Source organism: Nematolebias whitei, chromosome 12, assembly GCF_014905685.2.
Source record: "Nematolebias whitei isolate Nwh7 chromosome 12, NemWhi1, whole genome shotgun sequence".
Classification (NCBI taxonomy): domain Eukaryota; kingdom Metazoa; phylum Chordata; class Actinopteri; order Cyprinodontiformes; family Rivulidae; genus Nematolebias; species Nematolebias whitei.
Window position 1 is genome coordinate 37943650 of NC_056509.1, and position 22915 is coordinate 37966564.

Genomic DNA, 22915 nt, shown 5'->3' on the forward strand with positions numbered 1-22915 from the left:
TTTTTGACGTTTAAGTGTCATTTAATAAACTTTTTACTGCCATAATAATTATGTTTTCTTTTGATTAGGCTGAAAAAACAAACATATTATGGCAGTAAAAAGTTTATTAAATGACACTTAAACGTCAAAAAAGTTAAAACAGGTCATCTGGACAGGATGACCTGTTTTAACTTTTTGTGATTTATTTGCCTGGATGATTGAACGTAACATCAGGACACTTAAATGTATTGAAATGTTCTAACTGACACTTTTTAGTGGCCAAAAGATACAAGAACTTCAGACGCTTTGTGTACAACTATGAAGCCGAGACGCTGAACGGTGTGAATGGAGCCGCGAATGAAAAGGCCGGCCCTAAAGTCCACTGTACAGTAAGTCCCGGAGCCAGAACAAAAACCTCCATGGCTGTCAGTGTGAAACAGGAGAGCAAACTGTTTCTTGTGCCGCGCAGGTTGAGGTCGACGTACCCCAGACGTGTAGCTTCATCCTCCGCACCACAGACTGCTCTCTGAGTGAGATCTCCGGTTTGGACGATGAGGGGAACCCGGTGTACCGTCCTGCTGCTGGGGATGAGAATTTCAAAGCTGCTATGGCCAAGTTAGTCATCCTTTATCTGTCCAGGAATTACATCATAGTGTGACAAATGAGCTCATTTAGCGAGATCAAAAAGAGAGGATGACCTAAATGTTTGGTTCTGGGTTCAAATCTACCCCTGCTTCCAGGAACCCTTTGAAGCTTTCAGTGGAAGGACAAACTGGTGTCAAACTGTACCCTGAGGATGATGAGCCCACCAACATCCTGAACATCAAGAGGGGGATCGTCTCCTCTCTCCTGGTGCCTGACCTGGATGAGGAGAAGAACGCTGAAATGGTAGCTCCTCTTCTTCTTAATGATCATTTTGCAGCCAGTTAGTCCAGACCAAGAGGAACTTAATTCTGTTTGTGATGTGGAGTCGCACAAAGATAAACAAGTTGCACAACCAGCAGATAAGCTTCCCCAGTCAGAGGTGATAAATGCACTCTTATGTTCTTACAGTGACACTCATCGTGTACAGGCCAAAGTCCGTGATAAGTTATCTGAGCTCTTAGCATCACCTGCTCCCACGATAAGAGTGGAGAAAGACAGAATCGTTCAGGTTCATTGATTATCGGGTCTAGAAAGGACAGAACACACATTCTCCAATCAGATAGGCTTTGTTTGTGAGATGTGACGAACATCCCCCCAAGTACTGATAAAGCCTCTTGTTTTCAGCCCACCGTGCACGGCGTGTGCTCCACTGAACTCTCCGTTAACTCCAGAGACGACGTTGCTGTCGATGTGACCGTCAGCAGGGATCTGTCCACGTGTAACTGGTTTGTTGCTCGCAGACAGGACACCAGTCCTCTGGCCCTCATCTCTGGCATGGTGAGAACATCAAGTTTGATCAAAGTTGAACTCACCTTGTATCTTGTCTAAAAAAATGAAGCATTATACTCATCTTAAAGATACTCTCAAACACGCCAAATACATTTCCTGACCCTGACTCGTGCGTCTTTCGTCAGAACTACCCTGTGTCCAAGATGATCAGCAGCACTCAGATCTGTAACTACAAGTTTGACAGCCAGAAGAAGCACATGACCAGTGGATCCTGTACAGAGAAGCACATCTTCCTACCCTTCTCCCATAGGTAAAAGAATCAAACAATTGTGCACCATTCTGAGTTCTTTCTTTTTTTTACTCATTATTCTAATTTTTAAATCTCCTAAACTGTGTTTGTCTCCTTTGGAATAACAAGGGATGAATATGGAATATCTGCAGTCGTGAGGCAGACTGTGACTCTGAGAGAGACTTCCAAGATTAACGACAGAATATTCAACCACAGTAAGTACCGATATATTGGATGTACATTGTCCACACTCGTCTACTTTCCTGTAGTTTTCTTGTCGGTGCCAAATGCTTTCCGGTGGAGGCGCCTGTTGCTATTCACCTCAAAACAAGTCTCTTTATTCACATCTTAATCTACTTTATTGTGGCCTGAACAGTAGAGTTCACCCTCACAAACTGTACATCAAAATGAGCATTGGCATTTGGACTTACCGTACTATGGCAATGTAATTTGCCCAAAAAACAAACTTTATAAGATAGAATGGATATATTTTTTAATCCCATTAAACCTTTGAGCTTTTTAAAAATATCTTATGAACCGCAAGACAGATTTTATTGAACCTCTCACCAAGTAATCACTGGAGGTGTCTCTACTAAACCCGATTCAAAACCCAATGCAAAATGACAACCACCGCTACTTTGGCAAACACAAAAAGGGATATAACTCAGATATACTGAGCAAATTTTGATGTGGTAGTAGCTGATAGTAATCTCCATCACAAACTCGGAGTACAAACAAAGGAGTGTAAACTTTGGCTCCCACAGTTCCTTTTCAAATGGCTTTAACTCGGTCAGTTTTAGAGGTATTTACCTACATTGGGTGTGATAGTAGCTGACTGTAATCCACAAACGCAAGCTGAGTGCTAACAGATTGCTAACTTGTTTGTTATCCAAGATGGTCGCCACAGCTATCTTAGCCAACACAAAAATGGATATGATTCAGTCAGTTTTGAAAATACCGAGTTAAAAATTGATGTCGTCATGGCTGATAATGATCCCAAAGAGATCCTTTACCTGCTCAGTTCTTCATTTGCCATTACCTATTGGGGACAATGTCTGTTGGCAAAATATATCATCAACCACTGAAACAATTTCAATGAAACCAATGGATGCATGCTTGAAATAAACCTGATTCAAGATGGCTGCCATAACTGAACACACGAAACGCAGACACCTTGAAAATGTCTTCTGAGTTTTATTTATTTATTTATTTTTGGCTGATTGAACTGTAATTCTGTTCAGATGAAGCCAACCTGAAGTACCTCCCCATGGACGCTGTTGATGACAAGCTGCCGGTGCAAACCAAGGACGCTGTTCTAACCACGATGCAGAAGCTGAACACCCTGTCACAGACCACTGAGGGCCAGTTGCGTGCCGGCCTCTTCCACAAGCTGGTGTCTGAGCTCCGCGGATTGAAAGTCGACATTCTGACCTCCAGCGTTGATGAGATGATTGAAATCTCTGAATTTCTGACTTGGCAAGCTCTGGTTCAGTGCGGTACCCCAGAATGCACCAGCAGCATGCTGAAGATTCTAAGAAAATTTGACCAAGATGCAAGTGAGGTCGATGCGGTCATCTATGCCCTGGGAATGCTGTCCAACCCCTCCCGTCTGATGGTGAAAGACCTGCTGGCAATGGCTCAGTACAAGCAGAGCAAACCCATCATGTATGCCCTGAGCAATGTAGTTACAAGGTACGAATTAAATGCCAAAGTGCTAAACATTTTTTTCTTTTGTAAATTAGCAGATAATCAATTATATTGTTGTTTCCCATTAGACTGTACAAGTCTGAGGGCGTCACTCCGGAGATCACTGCTGTCTATGAGTACATGACATCCCTTTTGGGTCCAGACTGTGCAGGGGAGAAAGAGCTGACCTTCCTGACACTGAGGGTAGGTTACCAGCTCCCAAAACAACTGGAAAACATGAAGAAAAAAAAAACCACAAAGAAATAAAAAGCTCAATCTTATCTGTGATATTCTATCCAGGTTATTGGTAACATGGGAGAAGCAATGGAGGCCGCTGGCCCTATCAAGAGCACCCTGCTGAAGTGCATGAGACAACCCGCTACTACTTTGTCCGTGCAACTCTCTGCCATTCAGGCTTTCAGGCGCATGTCCGTCACAGAAGAAGTAACTATCATCCTGGTTTACAGCGATAATACCTTTAGTTTTTGTTACATTGTGTAAGACCTACAAATTGAATGTGACAGACTGTGACTATAAATTAAAGGGAGTGTTGTTGTTCTGTCTAGGTTCGCTCCAACCTCCAGAGGGTCAGCCAATACCCCAAGGGTGCGGTGCAGAAGCGCCTGGCGGCTTACCTTATTCTGATGAGAAATCCACAGGAAAGTGACCTTGAGATGGTGAAGAAGCTGCTCAGTCAGGAGCAGAACGTGCAGGTCAAAGCTTTTGTGTCCTCTCACATCTACAACATCATCTCCTCAACCGATTCAGAGACCAAAGAGTAAGAACGAAAAACCTTTGGAGTTCTGAACTCTAGTTTATTGGTAATTAAATATTGTCAATTCCTTGGCCAAATACACCAATTGATTTGCATCTATTTTAACTTCAGGCTCGGTCAAAGAATAATGGGAGTTCTGCAGGACACTGACGTCATCACACACAATGACTACAACACCAAGTCTCGCAACTACAAGCTGGGTGTGGCACATGAGAACATGCATGCCAACATTCAGGGAAACGTCATTTTTGATCCTAGCAACCAGTTGCCCAAAGAAGTCTTGTTGGAAACAACCCTGGAAGCTTTTGGCTACAGCATGGATGTATGGGAGGTGTGTGTATTTCCTTAAGCTTTAATGGTTTTCTGTGTTGGGCTCAGTTTGACCAATCATATCTCTGGTTCTGGACGACTTTTTCTGTAGGTTGGCATGGAGGGTAAAGGCTTCGAACCAAACCTCGAGGCTTTGTTTGGACAGAATGGTTTCTTCCCTGACACTGTATCTAAAGCTCTGTATTGGGCTGAGGACAAGATGCCACCAAAGATCAGAGAAGTTCTGGAAAAATGGCTCGCGCCTCTGAAATCAGAACGGCCAAAGGTATTCATCTTAAACTCTTGCTACTTCGTCGTTTTGTTTGTTCGCATCACAACTAACAAAATTTCTTTTTCTCCCAAGGTTCCTGCAAACCTAATGGCAGAAATTGTTCGTAACTTCAACAAACTGGTAAAAGATCTGCAGAGTCAAGAGTCCCCAGAGGCCATGGCCTACCTTAGGATCATGGGAACTGAACTTGGTTACATCAAGGGCACCGATCTGAAGTTTATCATTGAAAACGCAATTTTGAACGCAAAGACTTACATGCATCATGCCAAGGTATTGTTCAATTCTGCAGTTACATTATCTTTATATGTTTCATGGCTTTTGAGTTTGTTTGTTTGGTTTTTGACCTCACGTGTCTTCACATGCATGTTTTTCCCATCAGTTCATGGGTAGCTGGGTGCCAAGCACTGACAATGAGATTTTTGCACACTACATCTTTATGGACAACAAATTCACCTTACCAACCGCAGCTGGCTTGCCAATGACTTTTGCTCTTTCTGGCACTTTTGCTCCTGGTGCAAAAGGAGGCCTTCATATTTCTCCAAACATGGTAAGAGTTTTAATATTTCCTTTAAAAAATATATTTTAGCTTTGGATTGGAGTAAAAAAAAAAAAAAAACTAAACTCTTTAACATTAACCTTTAACCTTTTCGTGTTCGTGATCTACTCACAGAATGAGCTGGTCTTCAGTCCTTCTGTTGGAGTTGAATTCATGACTCAGATGGGGGTCCACATGCCCGAATTTGTTGTTTCTGCTGTTGAGATGCATACCACCCTGTTCCACGAGAGTTCCTTTAATGCCAAGATCACCATGGAGCAAAACCAGGTCAAGCTCTCCATCCCTGCTCCACAGGGTACCACAAAACTCTTCAGAATCAGGTGACAATTATAAAATAAAATAAAAAAAATTGTATTCTGAAACAGTTACGAATTGTGTAACATTCCGAACGCAAGCAGCATAATGTCAATACTATCAATTATTTTCACCAATTACTGTGAAAAATTGGTGATAATGTAATTAACTACCTGTATCTATGTTCATTTGTATGTCTGTTGGCAAAATATCTCATGAACCAATGGGTGGATTTTAACAAAACTCTCAGAAAGTAATCAATGGATGTATATCTACAACTGATTATCTTTTTTAGGGTCTATTGAATTCAAGATGGCCACCACAGTTAATCGATGTTGGCAAAAAGACAAATATCTATGACACTACTTCTATTGAAACTTGGATCATGGGATGCACTGTAAAACTTCTGTTGTCACTTTTTCCTGTTGTTCTAGCAATAAAGTGGAGATTGTTGGTGCTGGACAAGCTACAATGATCCCACACAAACAGAGCATCTCAAAGTGCAACCCTCTTTTCTCTGGAATCAAATACTGCACCACATTGCGTTACACAGACGCTAGTGACAAGACCACTGCCCCTTACTTCCCTCTGAATGGAGAGACAATGTAAGTTGCAGTCTAAAGAGGTCATATTTAGCTTTTCACAGTATTATAGAAAAGTAAAGTGAAACCTCATCAGACTTTATTTCTCTTTAGGCTTGCTCTTGACATCGAGCCCACAAAAGAGATATCTGAGTACACGGCCGTCTTCGTCTATAACCTCCTCAGCGAAGGAAAAGATGGCCGTCAGAAGGTTGATTCCTTGAAGATGATCCTCAGGGCCGAGGGTACGAGCATCATGCATATTAGAGAAATTGTTCTGTAAAACTGCAGTGTGAATGTTGAGTGCTGAGTGATTGCAGGAATTAGAAGCTGAAACTGAAAAGATGCAAAACACTAGCTAAAATCCCAAAGTAGGAAAATGCTTGCTAGTTCCCAAATCTAGCTTAAAATCAAATTTAGCAGAACGCTTGCTAAAAACTAAAAGTGGTAAAAGTAAATGTGCTTGCTGAAAACAACAAAAGGTTAACTTCAAGCTAAAAGTTGCAAAAGGTTAAGCAATTAAGTGCTTGCTAAACGCTAATAGTAACAAATAGCTTGGTTAAACTAGCAAGTTAAGTACAAGTTAAAAGTAGTCAAAGGGTATCTAAAAGCTTAAAAAATAGCAGGTCTGCAGCTAATAGTCAAAAGTAACAAAATGCTATCTAAAAGCTAAACAATAGCAAGGCTGTAGCTAAAAGCTAAAAGTAGTAAAAGGCTATCTAAAAGCAAAAATAATGCAAGTTTAGTTTAAAACTGAAAGTAGCAAAAGGCAAGCTAAGACTAACACCTTAGACAAAAGCTAGAACTAACAAAAAGCAAGCTAAAAGTAGCATAAACTGATGAAAACAGACAAGTTGGTTGAAATAGATTTCAAGAAAACAATGTATTTAGAAATTGAAGAGATGTCTGCATTCCAATGGGAGTAGATTATGTTAATTTAAAAGTTCCAAAAGCCAAACGTCATTGCAGCTATCTCCTGAATGAGCTGAACATTTTGATATATAAATGGTTAAAATAGCACAAATCATGCCAAAGTAGTTAGAATTAAAAATAATAATAATAATAATGCGGAAAATACAACGACAGGAAATAAACCAATTATTGTTACTTTTCTGTGACTCAAGGTTCACAGCCCAGAGAGGCTACAGCCACCATGAAATACAACAGGAACAGGAACATTTTCACCACTCAGATCCAGATACCTGACATTGATGTTGAGGCGGGCGTTAAAGTTGGCATGACAGACAGCAGTTCAAAAGGCAAATCCATGTTCCTTGAGATCTCCAGCAAGAATGTGCCCCAGCTGTCTCTAATTGGCCGAGCTAAGTGAGTAAACTTTTTTTAACACCGTCATATACATATTATATGTATTTATTTAACGTCAGCCACTACAATTCTACCATCAACACATTTGGACATGCGTGCTTTAACTGATAACTTTTTTTTACATTTATTGCAGGCTTCAGGCTATGAACGATGGAATGCTGCAGGTTCAGCTGCTGGTGCCATCCCTCAGAACTAATGCCACTCTCAGTGCTACAATGAGCAAAACTGACGGGCTCACCATGCAGATCAAGAGTGATGTGAAACTCCCAGAAGTCTCCTCCATTCAGGCAGTCACTGTCAAATATGGTATATTAGTTTTAAAATAGCCTCAGTCGTATTCAAAGCTAAGCTGGTTTTGTAAGATTTATGGGAAACTAAAATGCAAATGTTTATGTATCTCAGGTAAAGAACAGGCTGAGGTTAATCTGATGTCCAACATGAATGCTGACACAAAGATCCCAGTGGGCTACACCAAAGCTGCTCAGGCATTGCTCGGGCAGCTTGCAAATGATGTCATGGACAAACAGGTTGTCAATACAGACATGAAAGTACGGCACATTCTCAGCAAAGGCCTTGAGGTAAAAACAATTATGACAACTTTTTCCCAGACACTAGCTTTGACAGGCTGAAACATGAGAAATGTTTCTTTTTAGGCCACCAACATCTGGATTGATAAGATTTCCGTTGATGTTCCTTGCATCAAGAAACTGAGGAACAGCGTTGAAAAGATGCAAATGCCATCAGTGCCTGAAAACTTGTTCATGAATCTGTAAGTCCAGCTAATTAAGTGTGTCTGTAATTAATTGCTGTCTCTTGATTTGGATTTAGAACATCATGTAGTCTATTTAAGTGTATGTTTTGAAGTTTAACCCTTTTTTTTTTTTTTTTTTCATTCAACCAGTGAAAGCACACTCAGATACCAGTTCAAACAGAACCGCTTTGTGATGACTATCCCTCTGCCTTTCGGTGGGAAAACATCTGAAGAGCTGAGGATACCATCTGTTGTCACCTCCCCTCGCATTTCTGTGCCTCAATTGGAAGTGGATTTTGCCCCTCGGGAGGTCCCAATCCCACGTTTTACTATCCCCTCTGAATATGATCTCACCCTACCTCTGATGGGATTGATGGAGGCATCTGCCAAAGTCAACAGCAACTTTTACGACTGGGAGGGAGTGATTACTGTTGGTAATAACACTGCAGAGTCACCTGAATACGTGGCCAAGTTCAGCGTCATGGCTGAAAGTCCAATTAGACTGCTATCTTTCTCAGCTGAAGGTAATCTATACTTTGTTCTGTAATAAATATTAATTTGCAAGTTAATATTGAAAAAATAAAATGAAGATAGGATGTGTACTCATTCTTTTACTGAATTTTCCATCTCACAGGAGCATCCAAAATCACAGACACAGACAAGGAAACAATTGAAGTCACACTCGATGGAGCCCTGAATCACATGCTCATCAACACAGGTTTCAGCGTGTTGGAAAGCATTGCCGTCACAGACAATATACTGACAACAGGTCACTACAAATTGTATGCTGCTGCTGATCCTGCTGGTCTGAACACTAATTTGACCATTACCACCCAGTACACCCTTGACTCAAACATGTTCTTTGGAGATATTAACACAGATGGGAGCATCACCATTGGACCCATGGTTGCCACCACCACTTACCTCCACACCTTCTCTGTTGAGCCAGCCAAGAAAGAAGCAAAAATGGAGAGCACATTGAGGGTGAACTCTGAAAAGCTGAAGCTTGCAAACAAGATCAAAGCATCCTATGAAAGTGATGAATTTTTGTTTGAATCAACCACCAACATGAACCATGACCCAATCATGCACACCACCAAAATTAACCTTAACTACAAGGATGTCAAACTCACCTTCCAGTCTGACTCTGTGACCAAAGCTTATGAGAAGATGATTCGTAGTCAGATGGAGTTCTCCTCCTCTGGAGGACAGGCTGCCTTCAGAATAGAGAACCAAGCTGATGATACGCAGAACCGGGCATATTCTTTGCTGACTGGAGTGATGAATCCCTCTGGCTTAGAGATCAATGCTGATGCCTCCATAAACATCTTCTCAAGTATTGCTTCCCATAAAGCAACCTTGTCATTGAGCACAAACAGCTTGACCACCAGCTGTACAACAACTGCCCGGCACAGCCCATTTACATTTGAGAATATTTTCCATGGCGGGGTTGACACCACTGGAGCCACCTTGTCTCTCACAACAAAAGGAGCTATTCGGGCCAACAAAGCTGAGCTCTCTGTAGAGGGAAAGCTTGCAAACACAGAGGTTTATCTCAACAGCATGTTTGCAGGTAATCTGTTTGACATCAACAGCAGGAACAGAGTGAACTTGAGGCTGAATGAAGATGGTTTGGTCTTCTCCAACAACATGGTTGGATCTTTCAGGGAGATGAAGACTGACAATACCCATTCACTATCTCTTTCTTTGGGATCTTTAACCCTCCAGTCCAAAACTGACAACTTCCTTGACAGGAGCAATTCCTACATGCACGACATCACAGTCAACATGAAGCATTTTACTGCTTCAGTTACAGTGAAAAATGACCTGAAGGTGATGGCGGTTAACTTTGTAAATGATGCCCAGTTCAAGACAGAACCTTACAATGTAGAACTGACTGGAACACTGATGGGAGCCTTCTCAGAGGAAGAGCTCAAGCACACATATGAAATCAAGTTTGCTAACATGATACTGTCTGCAATGTGCAACACCAATGGAAAACTCCTAGGATCGCGCATGACACATTCAACCGACATGGAAGTTGATGGTTTGACTGTGAAGTTCAACAACATGGCTAGCTTTAACTCGCCATCTCTTCGTCTGGACAGCATGATCAAAACTGCTGCTGCACCCTTCACTCTAACCATTGATGCCATTTTCAACTCAAACGGTGAAGTGCATGTGTATGGACAGCACAGTTCTGAAGTGTACAGCAAATACCTCCTTAAAGCAGAACCAACACTGTTTACACAGTCCTTTGAGTACAGAGCCTCAACCAGCCATGAAATGGCAGATAGACCTACTATCAAGACCAATATGGATAACAAGTTGAACAGCATGTTAAGCCTGCAAGAGCAGAGTATGTCACTGAAGGTGATATCCACAGTGAATGAGCACACTTTTAATCAAGAACTGAGTGCATATAACAATCCAAAGAAGATGGGTATTGAAATGAAAGGAGCAGTCTCAACTCCCCTCTTTAGTAAGGCCAGTCAAGATTATGCCATCTCTGGATTTGTGAAATATGACAAGAACAGTGACAGTCACTCCATCCTGATCCCATTCATTGAACACATTCCAGCAGTGATTGAAAGCATGAAGACCACAATGATGACTCTGATGGATAACAGCATTGAGATGCTTAAAGACATCAGCACCAGGTATGAGATCAGTGCCAAGTTTCAAGGCAAAATGGCAGAACTGAAGGATGCCATTGATCATTTTGACTTCAACCTCTTTGTCCAAGACCTGAGAGAGTTTCTCACCATTGTGGAAAAATACATCACTGAAATGATGGCCAAGTTCCCAACTGATAAAATTGTTAATCTGTTCAAATCTATCAAAGACACTATCAGGGCTACAATTAATAAAATTAACATCCACGACAAACTTGAAGCAGTTTATATCAAAATTGAAGAGTTTCTTTCCAACTATGGGGTTGAAAAAATAATTGGGGCCTTCATGGATGAAGTTGTTAAAATTATGAAGGAATATCAGATCAGAGAGAAGATTCAGCTTACATTTGAAGCTCTGAAATCAATTGATATCCAGCCTTTGCTTAACAAAGCCCTGGTGCCTGTTAAGGACCTTATGAATGAGCTGTATGCCTTTGACTTCAAACAGCTATTTGATGACATGAGTGACTACTTTGTAAGAATAATACAGAAAATTCAGTCCTATGATTATGAAACACTCACAACAGAGCTGAAAGAGAAAGTTGCAGAGATGAGCAAGATTCCCTGTTTTGGAAAACTCTATGGTGAGTTCAGAGTTACCTCGCCTCATTACAACCTGAGGACCACTGCTGACCTGGAGAACGCCACAACCTCATCAGTCACACCAGAATTCAAAATAAACCTAAACTCAAGGGCTGATTCTACTCTGAAAGTCCTTGACTACACTGTGGATGCCTCTGCACATTTAGCTGCACCCATGATGAGCCGTTTGACCATTTCCGAAAACATTAATGTACATCAGCTTTCCTTTACACTTGACCACAAAGGAGCAATGGATTTCTATGGCCTATCAGCCCTAGCCTCTACTGAAACAACTGTGAAAGCCACAACTGAGTTCTGTGATGCAGAGCTTGTCAATAATGCAGTCCTTAACACAGAAAATGGAATCTCTGCCACAGTAGAGACTACCTACAATCATGACCTCAACATGCCACCCTTAAACGCATTCAGCAAAACGATGATGAAACAAAAGAGTGTCTTTGGGCTTGTAGATGGCACCATGCATCTCACTTTAAATAATCAGGCCAATGGAAAATATACAGTTCAGAGATTCTCAGATGAAGCAACACATAAGAGTGACATTGATGTGGAAATGGATCTCCACACAGCCAAAGTTACCCTCACTGGAGAGACAAGCAGCAACCACTTAAAGATGAATCAAACTGTTGTTGCTGATATTTGCATTTTCCGCCATGTCATCATCAATGCCAAGGCTGAGACAGAAACACCTTTCATGAAGGGGAGTGTTGCAGAGGTCAAGCTCCAAGCTAAGATTGAAGACATGAAAATTGATCTCACTGCTTCTCACAATGCAGAATTGGTTGGTCAGGTCGAAGGAGCTCTCTCAAGCTCTGCCCTCGCTTTGATCAAACCTACAGAGCTCATGTTTGACATGAAGAACAAGGGAGGTGCCAAGGTTGTTCTGCCATTCAAGCTGTCTGGAAAAGTTGACCTCCAGAATGACATCGCTTTTACTCTGAACTCTGAAGTGCACCAGGCAAGCTGGACCGGCCTGGCCAGGTTCAATCAGTACAAATACTCCCATTTTTTTTCCATGGACAATGGTGAGAAAGAAATTACCATAATTTCCCAAATCAACGGGGACGCAAATCTTGATGTACTGAAGAAACCTATCACCATTCCTGAAATCACCTTACCATTTGTTGGCATGAAAACACCAAGAGTGGAGGACTATTCTCTCTGGGAAGACACTGGCCTGGGCTTCATCCTGACAACAACTCAGCAGACATTGGACATGAAATCCAAGCTAAAGTACATTAAGAACTCTGAGATGATCACTTTTGATATTAATTTGGATCCAGTCATTACTGCTATAAATACCAACATGGAGGCTCTGCACAAGAAAGTGCTTATTAATAAAGACAAGGCCACAGCCATCCTTGCTTCATCTTATGACAAAGCAAAGGCAGAGTATGACAAATACAGCATTGAGTTACCAAAAACCATTGTAGTACCTGCCCACAGAGTTCCACTGATGAATGTTGAAATGTCCTCTTTCACAATTCCCCTGCCCGATGTCAATTCCATTGCAATGCCTGCCCTGCATGTTCCAGCTGCCCTCAGCAAGTTCACTACTCCAAAAATCACTCTACCCAAAATTCAGACCATCAAGATCCCAGTGATGGGTGACCTGATCTACGAGTTCTCCATGAAAACAGCAATGATCACACTCAAAACTGACGCCAGCGTCCTCAACCAGGATGGCCTCAACATCAAACTTGATGCCTCCTCATTGTCTGAATTTGAAATTTTGAATGGGAAGATTGAAGGCAGCACCAAAGTGAAAACAGTGGATGAATTTAAAATGGCCTCCCTCCTGTCTGTGAAACATTCAGTGCTGGAGGGAAACCATGAGAGCACCATCGTCTTAGGCTTAAAAAACATAGACACCTCTATCACCAACGCAGCAAAAATCAATCTGTCTTCTATGACTATGGAAATCAACCAAGATATTAAAGGGAATCCAGCCGAAGGCCTGGTTGTGTCCATGTCTACTCCATCTACAGGACTCATTGCCATTCAGATGCAGACAAAGCAGCCAGCACAAGTGAAAGCCAGAATCTACGGTCGCTACCCGGTAACAAATCATTTAAATACAGTTTAGATGTTTTTTTTAAAGCTCATCTTAATTTTCTTTTTATTTCTAATTCAACTTTTAACTATAATGTTTCTTTTTTTCAACAGACTAAGCCAACAACCAACGTTGATATCTTGGGTCTCAAGATTTCTGTGACTGAATCCAAAAAGCTAAACCTTCAGACCACCTGGAATATGGAGATGCCATACGAGATGATGCTGGGACTGAAAAAACATGTGCCCACAGTGATGGAAATGGTTTCCGATCCTGCTGTCAGAACATACAACCAACTCAACAGGGATGCTAGAAGCCTCAAGGTCTCGTTTAAAAAGGCTACAAAGCAGGGTAAAGAAATGTTCAAGAAGGCTGTTGAGAATCTCGCTGCAGTTAGTCCTTCTGATCTCATGCCGACTGTCATAGATAAGACCCTTGTGATTCTCAAAGAGTACCAAAAAAAGGTTGAACTTGTTCTCGATGCTGTTGTTAAATTCCTGAAACAGACCAAGTTCCAGATCCCTGGTTATGAACAGAGGCTCTCTGGACTTGAGATCCACCAGAAATTGAGCGCGTTTGCTGCTGATGTGTTTGAGGAGGCTGTTGAAAAGATCCCAGAGTACATCGCCTCCATGTTTGCACCAGTCGTTGATCAATTCAAAGCGATCAAATTCCATTTTCCCGGCTCTAACCGCATTGTCAGTGGGGCAGAAATTCTTAATAATCTGATGGAGTATCTGAAGAAAATGCAGGCGCGTGTGATTGTTACTGTGAGGAATTTAAGTGCAATCCAGCTGGAAGATAAAATCAAGCAATTCTCAGCATTTATGCAGTTTATCGTTGAACAGAGTGAAAACTGTCTCCAACGTCTAAAACAAGAAAACCTAGAGGGCATTTACAACTTCTTGGATGATATGTACAAAAATCCCAAGATTCCTGAGCAAATTAAGGACGTCCACAGAATCATTGTGGAATTTCTGAGATATGTGATCGATAAACTCTCCCAATTTACAACCCTGTCACCCTATGCATCTACTGAACAGCTTAGAACAGACGTCCAGTCTTGGATTGACTCTTCGGTAAAAGGCGTTAACACCGTCCACAACACCGTCATTAGGACCCTCAAAGAGAAAAGCAAGAGTGTTGAATCCTACGTTAAAGTAGATGACAGACGGATAGAGGTTGAAATTCCTTTACCAAACATTGCCAGATTCAACTGAATGTAACCAAGGCAAACAAAAATGTGGATAAATGTTTGTAATACTTGTCTCTTTTTCATAACCAACAACACAGCCGTGAAGGTTTTGTCCTAAAAACTCAATTCTACAAAAACAGGGATGTGTATTCCTATCATACTTCTCCATTCTGCTTCCCCCACCCCATTATTATTTCATGGTAAACTAACAATTGTTCTGATTCTATTGTTTTCATTTGTGTCTTGTACTATTTAAAAAGCCACGTCAATAAATACAGTTTGTACTGCATACCTGTCAAAGCATTTCTTGTATCATTTAAAAACCAGTATGGAGCAATGCACCTTGTAGACTCTTATGAAACGTTAACTTTCGACCACATTAAAATTCTGTAAAGATGACGAGTCTTTTAATATACATTAAACACAGCTCACAGGACAGGACGCTACTAACCTGTGGCCACCAGTTACTTGTTGTACACTTGGGTCTAAATTTAAACATGACCAACAGTGTCAGTGCCTGACATTCTTTCTAACATTCCTACAAGTAAGTAATATCACCTGACACTTTGCATGACGGTTTTAATCTAAGTTCATCCTTTCAGCACAATATCTGTAAAATTAGCTCTGTGGCAGCCATTTTATTTTGGACTGACACTAAAGGTTATTTAGATGTAGAGATAAATCCAGTGATTATTTTCTGAGTTTCATTAAAATCCTTTTAGTCATTCATGAGATATTTTGCTAACAGACACAGTTGATGCCAGAAGTTATTGGTCTAGTTTAAAACAGGGCTTCTCAAACTTTTTGAGTTCAGGGACTTCACAGGGGAGGAAAAGTTTCAGGGACCCCCTCATAACCTTCATGTTTATTATATAATTTTCTTCAATTTGTCTCTTTAATGCAAATAGAAATATCTGTGTAATATAAAAAAATTAAGACTGTTCTTTAATAGTGTTGATACAATTTTTTTAATCATTTTTAACATAGAAGACACAATTAATAAAAGTTTTCGTTTCAATTTCCAAAAATTAGTTTTGAGAAAATTAACAGTATCAAAAACCACTTTAAAACTTTACCTATGAACATAAATTGCCACTCCTTCAAATTGTTACAGAAAACTCTTTACATAAAACTGAACAGAATCATAACAGCAGTAGCCAAACCAAGTAAGGGCTTAATCTGTAAATCGATTATGCCAGAACGCAAATAGCGGGGGGATTGGCAGGGGGAGGGGGGTTTGAATAAAGTAGATGTGATTTCCTGCATCTTGGTGTATTTCAACAGGTTGTTAAACATCTACGTGCTTGTTAAAAAAAAAACAGTAGTCCCTCGCTACTTCGCGATTCGTTTATCGCTGACTCGCTCTATTGCGGTTTTTCAAAATAAGATTGGACATGACACTGATTGATGGACGAGCCGCATGATCGGCATGGAAGTTTTATTTAAAAGAAATTATTTTAAATTATTTAGCACCTGCTGCACATTTGCAGCCCTCACTGCAGGATAAACTTCCTGCTGCAGCTGATCAGCTGTTCACCATGCATAGCGGAGAAGTGGGCGTGGCCAAGAGCGCTTGCAGGTGGCAAAGAGCAGAGGAGGCAGGGAGCTGAAATCATGACGTTCTGTGCTCTTTTTAGTTTAGAAACATTGTTTAGAATATTGCAAGAGTGTATGAAGGGTTTAAAATGCCTTTTTAAATAATAATTATTAAAAAAAAAAAAACTACTACTACTTTGCTGTTTTTACTTATCGCAGTTCTTCAGGGTACGGATCCACTGCGATAAACGACGGACTACTATATATATATATATTTATTGGTTTTTGCTTTTTTTGCGGACCCCAAGCACAGGCACAGGGAACACCATTTTAGAACCACTGGTTTAAAAATAGATCAGTCTTTTAAATATTGTGGGAAATTTCTCTTAGCTGCTAAAAAAAAAAAACAACCATACTCTGTAAAAATTTCAGAGTTATAGCCATTTTTATGTTGGCGAAAGTTACTTAGCTGTGGCGGCCATCTGTTTTAGAGTTGACTCCTAAAGTTAATCAAATGATTACTTTTTGAGACTTTCATTAAAATACATCCGCTGGTTCGTGAGATATTGTGCTAACACAACAGATAAAAAAAACAAGTATACATAGACACAGGCAAAACATTATCACCCTTTGCCTTTAAGAAAAAATAACTGTGCTATAAGAAAAAAAACCATCTGAATTAAACTAAAAATATGTGACTCACGTATTAGTCTCCATACATATTCATGATGTAAACTGTTGTGTTGATGTGTTTTGAGAAAAAACAAAGATTATTAAAAAGTTGACATTTTTATTGGGATTTTTAAAAAACAGCAGCACTTGTTCCCTTATACTTGTACCATTTTACCTCAAAAACGTACAAAAAAAAACAAACAAAAAAAATCACATTCATTGTTGTCCTCCTCTGTAAAAAAAAAAAAACAATAAGTCAGCGAAGGCAACACAAGGCAGAAGGAACAGTGGCCTTTACACAAATGTCCTTTGTTTTAAACAAAGAATGAAAACTTTGATCATTTTTTTTACCAGTAGAAAACACAAAATATATTTTAATAATCAGTATTTTTCTTGCAGGGACTGGTAAAAGCAAAATAACATTCAAAACATTAATAAAAAAAAAAAAGAAGTCACCATTGCAGCGTCATTAAATTTGCGTCTGTAGTTGTCGTGTGAACGAGCGCTCCCACCACCGCGCACGAACACTAGCAGAGACAAACTAAACTTGTTCACAACTATAAGTTATACAAGATGAATTAATCTAAAGTTTAACACAAATATAAAAGTAAACTAAAAGTGCATTCACTATCAAAATAGAAGGAATCATCTAGGGATCATCTTAAATAAAAAGGTGCTCATTGCAAAGTCATGAAGACCAAACAAAAATAACCATAAAATTAAGCAATTGTTCCCTTTTCGACTTGTAAAGAAGCCAAAGCTGCTGAAAATAGGTTAAAACTTACAGGCCGTGTTGTGCTTCAGGTTTCATTCGAACGCTTTGTTTACATCAAGTGCATACCTGCATTTCATGACATTCTATAGATATGGAAAACTTAAAACTACTGCTGTCAAACTAACATTTGATACAGCTCTGTTTGATTTCATACTTTGCAATGAGATTCTTTAAAGTCTAAATTAATCCTTACTCGTCCTTAAATACCTTTTTACAGCATAAAGGGTTTAAAAAGTCAATACTTTCTTGCATTAATTGGCTACAAATAGTCAAACTGGTGCATTAAATCAACACAAAATGGTTTAAACGAGTGTGGCTTACGAACGAGTTTTATGACACTTAAGAGAAAACACACCCTTTACAATAAAGGTCATCTCCCACTAGAAATGTAAGCTGGAGGTAAATAGAAAATGTTATAAGCCACAAATGGAATGTATTAGTCAGTAAAACAGCTGGCTTAACTCAGTCTGTGTGCATAGTTTGATTAGAGTAAATTGGAAGGCATCGTCTATTCTTTGGTCGTCCACACAGCCACAGCTAGGAATAAAACAGAAACACGTTTTAAAATAAAAGTGGTCCCTTGGAAAGCTGCAGAAGTGCAGGTCTCCTAACACTGTTATGCTTCACTAGAAGCAAACCGATCCCAAAGATTCTGCAAAATCAAGTTGTCTCATTCATTCAAAAGTAGTAAAAATACTCTAAATTAAGGCCTAGCATCCCATAAAAAAACACCCGTAGCCCACCACAGATTTAAACTAAGATATTTTGTTTAGAAATTTGCTTGACAATAACATAATGTGCCATTTCATGCAGTAACAGTAGATGTCACGCTCAAGCCACTATTAAACCAAATCTTAAGCTGGATTTCATAAAACTTGCTGACTTATCTCCATTTTTGAATTTTCTAAGACTGTGGCAGCCATCTTGAAAAGGCTAATCCAATGAATAATTTCTGCAAGTCTCATTACAATCCACCCAGTGGTTGATGATAGATTTAGCAAACAGATGCACGAAAACGAAACAATCATCTAGCCAAGGGCTTTTCAAATGGTGGCCAGGGGGCCAAATCAGGCCGGCATGTGAACTCAGTTCGGCTCACCAGTGGGTTCATCTTTAAATAAAACTAGATTTTAAACCAGAAAACAAACTTGCTGACAATAACTGCTGGACGTTCGGCCCCTGAGCTCTTGGCTTCCAGTATTCGAGCTTTAATTTTAGTGGCAGCCGATAAACAGAACACCCTGTTGTAGTAACCATGTGCAAGTTAATACAATAGTGTTATTACAATTTGAACATAAATTACAGTGCAAATGTGCTTCTAATTATAAAATATAAATCTCGGGCTTTAATACAATCAGGTCCTCCTAAAAAAGAAGATAAAAGTCTTTGCAGTGTTTTTCCCTTGCAGTCAGTTTGGGATCACGTGACCGACAATCCATGACAGGGTGTGCTCAGAACATTCAGTCTGCGGTTAATGGGTTTGGTTCAACCCAGGGCTGCAGGGGGTGTCCCGGGTGCAGCCATCATCATGTCCCTCAAACATGTCCAGACGGACTCCTCACATCAGGGCGCAGCAGTTGGGGCACCCACCCCGGCTCGGCGCCTGCAGGGCCGCGCGCGTCGCGGCCTCGAACACCTCCCAGATCCCCTCCTTGGTTTTGGCCGAGCACTCCACGTAGTTGTGGGCGTTGATGCGCGCGGCCACGGCGCGGCCCTCCTCCGCCCTCACCGGCTCCAGCTTCACGCGGGCCAGTTTGGCCCTGGTCTCCTCGTCGCCGCGCAGGTCCTTCTTGTTGGCCACCAGGACGATGGGCACGTTCGGGCAGAAATGCTGGACCTCCGGGAGCCACTTCTCCGTGATGTTCGCCAGCGAGTCCGGGCTGTCCACGGAGAAGCACATGAGGACGACGTCCGTGTCCGGGTAGGAGAGCGGGCGCAGGCGGTCAAAGTCCTCCTGTCCCGCCGTGTCCCACAGAGCTAGCTGAACCTGCTTGTCGTCCACCTCTATGTCCGCCACGTACGTCTCGAACACCGTGGGGACGTACACGTGGGGAAACTCGTCCCTGCTGAAGACAAACAGGAGACACGTTTTCCCGCACGCGCCGTCTCCTACCACCACGAGCTTCTTCCTTATGTCCGCCATTGGATTCTTCTCGTTGTTTCCTTTTCTCTCTGTCCTACTATTTTTTTTAAACCACGGACCTGAACCGGCAGGAAGTTTTCTGCCTCTGTCTTATAAAGCGCAGGGAGGGTTCCTAAATATAGCAGTCCAATCAGAAACGTGGAGGTGAGGTCACGGTCTGCACCGGGACAGCTGATTGGCCCGGACCGGTTTCCCTCCTCTGTGGGGGAGGAGACCCACCCCAAGTCTGAGTCAGACAACCCTGAACCTCACCACATGATGAAAAACATATCTTTATTTATTTTTTTTAGTGTGTATGTGTGTTTTGAAAGTAGCTCCTGTCCTCCCTAAAATACATCTTACTGATTTGGCTTTTTAATTTTTTTCTAAATTGCCCAGAAAATTGACCTAAAATCAAAACCGAAAACAAGTTTCTGAGCAGTTCATACAGATGTAATATGCAAATGTCCTGTTGTATGGCAGGTCGATGTATCATATAGCTAATTCTGTATGGCAAGCTTTTTTGTGTCATATGAACATCCTTTCTTTTTCATTCAGCCTTTATTTCATTCAACCTTTATTTATACAGATTAGTCCCACTGAACATCGGGGATTCATTTACAAAAGAGACCTGAATTTATAAAAAATATTTAAAAAAATTATTTTTTTATTTTGTTTAAAACTTTTATTTTAAAAATATTTTTAAAAAATATAAAAATGTATACAGGTTACTCCCATTGAGCCTCAGGGACTCATTTACAAGAGAGACCTGAGTTTATTTAAAAAATATTTAAAATGTTTATAAAAAATTATTTTTTATTTTATTTTTACATTTTTATTTATAAAAATGTTAAAACATTATAATAATAAAAAAAAAAAAACTACAGGTTTGTCCCGTTGAGCTTTGGGGACTCATTTACAAGAGAGACCTAATTTTTTTTTTTTTAAATGTATAAAAACGTTTATGAAAAATTATTTTTAACATTTTATTTAGAAAATGTAAAAAATTATACAGGTTAGTCCCATTTATCTTCAGGGACTCATTTACAAGAGAGACCTGAATTTATAAAAAATTTATAAACAATTTTTTTTATTAAAAATTATTTTTATTTTATTTATACATTTATAAATATTTTTACAGGTTATCATTGAGCCATGAGGACTACCAGTAATTTACAAGCGAGACCTGTTTCTCACTTTAAATGTCAATTTAAGGCACATATGTCAAACTCAAATCTGGTCCGTCAGATGATAATTTAAATGTAAATTATTTTATCTCTTCTATGTTTTTCTTTTTAAAAAACTGATAAATACATCATTTACTGTAGACTTCTCTTGCCAGCTGGCTAACTTTGAAGCCAGAAATAAGGTTGGATCATTCTATCATTACTGATTCTGATGTGGAAAGAGTCACAGAACGTCGGGTGAGACAGATCAAACTCTTGTTCATGAACCTGCAACCGAGAAAAGATATCAGGTATCTGACTCGAGTTAATGGATCAGCTGAAAGTATGGCCTATGGCTTGGAAAAAAGTTTTTAAATTTTGGCTTCTTTTGAGTTCGACACTCAATTTATAGGTACCATTTTGGATTGAGTGCATATCGCCCGCTGTTTTATGCAACAACAAAAAAATTAATTAAAACTCAAATCATTATCTGCTGAAAAGGGGCAGAGTCTGATTTGTATCATTCAGCGCAATCGCTTGCAAAAGAACTCAAGTGACTCCCAGCTGCTGCTACAACACTAAGACATTTAGCCAGTTTTGTAAAAGCTAATGTCAATTGGCTATAAGCCTTCTTAAACTAAGTGAGTTTCAGATGCACTGCTGAGTATTACTGTTTATTATTAAAACCTTTCGCTTCCATAACCAATTTTTTTATAACAACGTCAACTTTCACACACAAAGATGAAAGAAAAAAGTTCAACTACTGAGAAGTAGTTTCTAAAAGACTCCAAATATAGACTTTTAGCTGAATACGTGCTCATTGAATATATAGCTAAATGTCTTGTTAATACTATTTCGTCACTTTTTCAAGTATTAATTTTGGCTGAGAACGTTAATGACTCGTGTGTTAAGTTAGTAGAGGGTTTTTATTCCATTTCAGAGAGAGAGCTGGGCGAGGAGCTGATTTGATACATGCACAGCTGTCAGTCCAGGGACACCGGTCTGCCTGTGAGCCAGGAGCTGATAAACATATAAAAACAAACCTCGCACACCGCCTGTGGCAGATTCTTGTGACTGCTCCATGCATGTAACTTCTGTACATCTGCGTAACCTGTTGTGAAAATCTGCCCTCGCAAGTAAAACCAGTTAAAAATCTTCTTCTGTCGTCGAGTGTGCCTTCTTTGAGTAAGTAAGATAAATAGAGGATATTTTTATCCAACGTTAATCACAAAACGTAGTCATAACTTTCAGTTTTGTCTTAACATTTTTTAATCAAGGTAAAAGCCAATGAGCAACAAACAGGGTCCTCAACCCACTTGTTAAGAATCACTGATTTACAACATCTAAATGAAACGCTTCTCTTGGTTGTGTTTCAAAAATCCACAAGATTTGAAAGCTTGTTGCGTATTGAAAAAGTTATTATCATTTGTGATAACTAGAACTACATTTGAGACATGTGAAGTGCAAAATGATGATAAGGCAGTTAGAATTTTGGATGTGTTTGACTAGGGAAATAACAGAATCATGGCCGGGGGTCTGCAACCTTTATGATCAAAAGAGCCATTTCTGCTCCTTCGTTCGCAAAACTTGATACAATTGTCATTATCAACTGGTGGCCCATGGGCCATTTTAAGTTTGTTAAAGGGTTTGTTCTGCCCAGTAGGTGTGAAATTATAAAACTAAAAACATCCAGTGACTGTTAACGTTTATTGATATCTTTACATTTTGAGACAAAAGAATAGACTGGATTCCATCCATCCATCCATCCATCCATCCATCCATCTATCCATTATCTTTACTCACTTCTTCCTTTTCGGGTTGCAGGGGGTCACTGGTGCCCATATCCAGGTCGCAAGTCCATAAGACTGGATTCTTGTAAATAATTTATACATACATACATATATATACA

The 22915-nt window shown here is 40.1% G+C and overlaps 2 protein-coding genes across 2 annotated transcripts in view; one reads left to right on the forward strand and one right to left on the reverse strand.

Annotated features, from left to right (window-relative positions):
• LOC119418567 (apolipoprotein B-100) overlaps nucleotides 1-15035 on the forward strand; it is a 16802-nt gene extending 1767 nt beyond the window's left edge. Inside the window, exons 3-26 of the mRNA XM_037685884.1 lie at nucleotides 256-368; nucleotides 449-594; nucleotides 720-867; nucleotides 1249-1401; nucleotides 1539-1663; nucleotides 1772-1857; nucleotides 2884-3334; nucleotides 3418-3532; nucleotides 3629-3772; nucleotides 3895-4106; nucleotides 4215-4434; nucleotides 4525-4698; nucleotides 4777-4974; nucleotides 5084-5251; nucleotides 5375-5580; nucleotides 5989-6159; nucleotides 6250-6380; nucleotides 7260-7461; nucleotides 7595-7767; nucleotides 7864-8039; nucleotides 8115-8230; nucleotides 8363-8736; nucleotides 8847-13546; nucleotides 13654-15035. Coding sequence (XP_037541812.1) covers nucleotides 256-368; nucleotides 449-594; nucleotides 720-867; nucleotides 1249-1401; nucleotides 1539-1663; nucleotides 1772-1857; nucleotides 2884-3334; nucleotides 3418-3532; nucleotides 3629-3772; nucleotides 3895-4106; nucleotides 4215-4434; nucleotides 4525-4698; nucleotides 4777-4974; nucleotides 5084-5251; nucleotides 5375-5580; nucleotides 5989-6159; nucleotides 6250-6380; nucleotides 7260-7461; nucleotides 7595-7767; nucleotides 7864-8039; nucleotides 8115-8230; nucleotides 8363-8736; nucleotides 8847-13546; nucleotides 13654-14760 — 9809 coding nt within the window. The 3' untranslated portion in view covers nucleotides 14761-15035. The remainder of the gene's footprint in view (nucleotides 1-255; nucleotides 369-448; nucleotides 595-719; nucleotides 868-1248; nucleotides 1402-1538; nucleotides 1664-1771; nucleotides 1858-2883; nucleotides 3335-3417; nucleotides 3533-3628; nucleotides 3773-3894; nucleotides 4107-4214; nucleotides 4435-4524; nucleotides 4699-4776; nucleotides 4975-5083; nucleotides 5252-5374; nucleotides 5581-5988; nucleotides 6160-6249; nucleotides 6381-7259; nucleotides 7462-7594; nucleotides 7768-7863; nucleotides 8040-8114; nucleotides 8231-8362; nucleotides 8737-8846; nucleotides 13547-13653) is intronic.
• Nucleotides 15036-18872: 3837 nt separating this feature from the next.
• LOC119418569 (rho-related GTP-binding protein RhoB) lies at nucleotides 18873-19921 on the reverse strand. The gene has a single exon (XM_037685886.1). It carries the CDS (start codon nucleotides 19859-19861, stop codon nucleotides 19277-19279), a length of 585 nt encoding a protein of 194 aa, XP_037541814.1. The 5' UTR covers nucleotides 19862-19921; the 3' UTR covers nucleotides 18873-19276.
• Nucleotides 19922-22915: the final 2994 nt, after the last annotated feature.

Coding starts and splice junctions, on each gene's coding strand:
- LOC119418569 (XM_037685886.1), bottom strand. CDS start 19,861: ATGGCGGACATAAGGAAGAAGCTCGTGGTGGTAGGAGACGGCGCGTGC.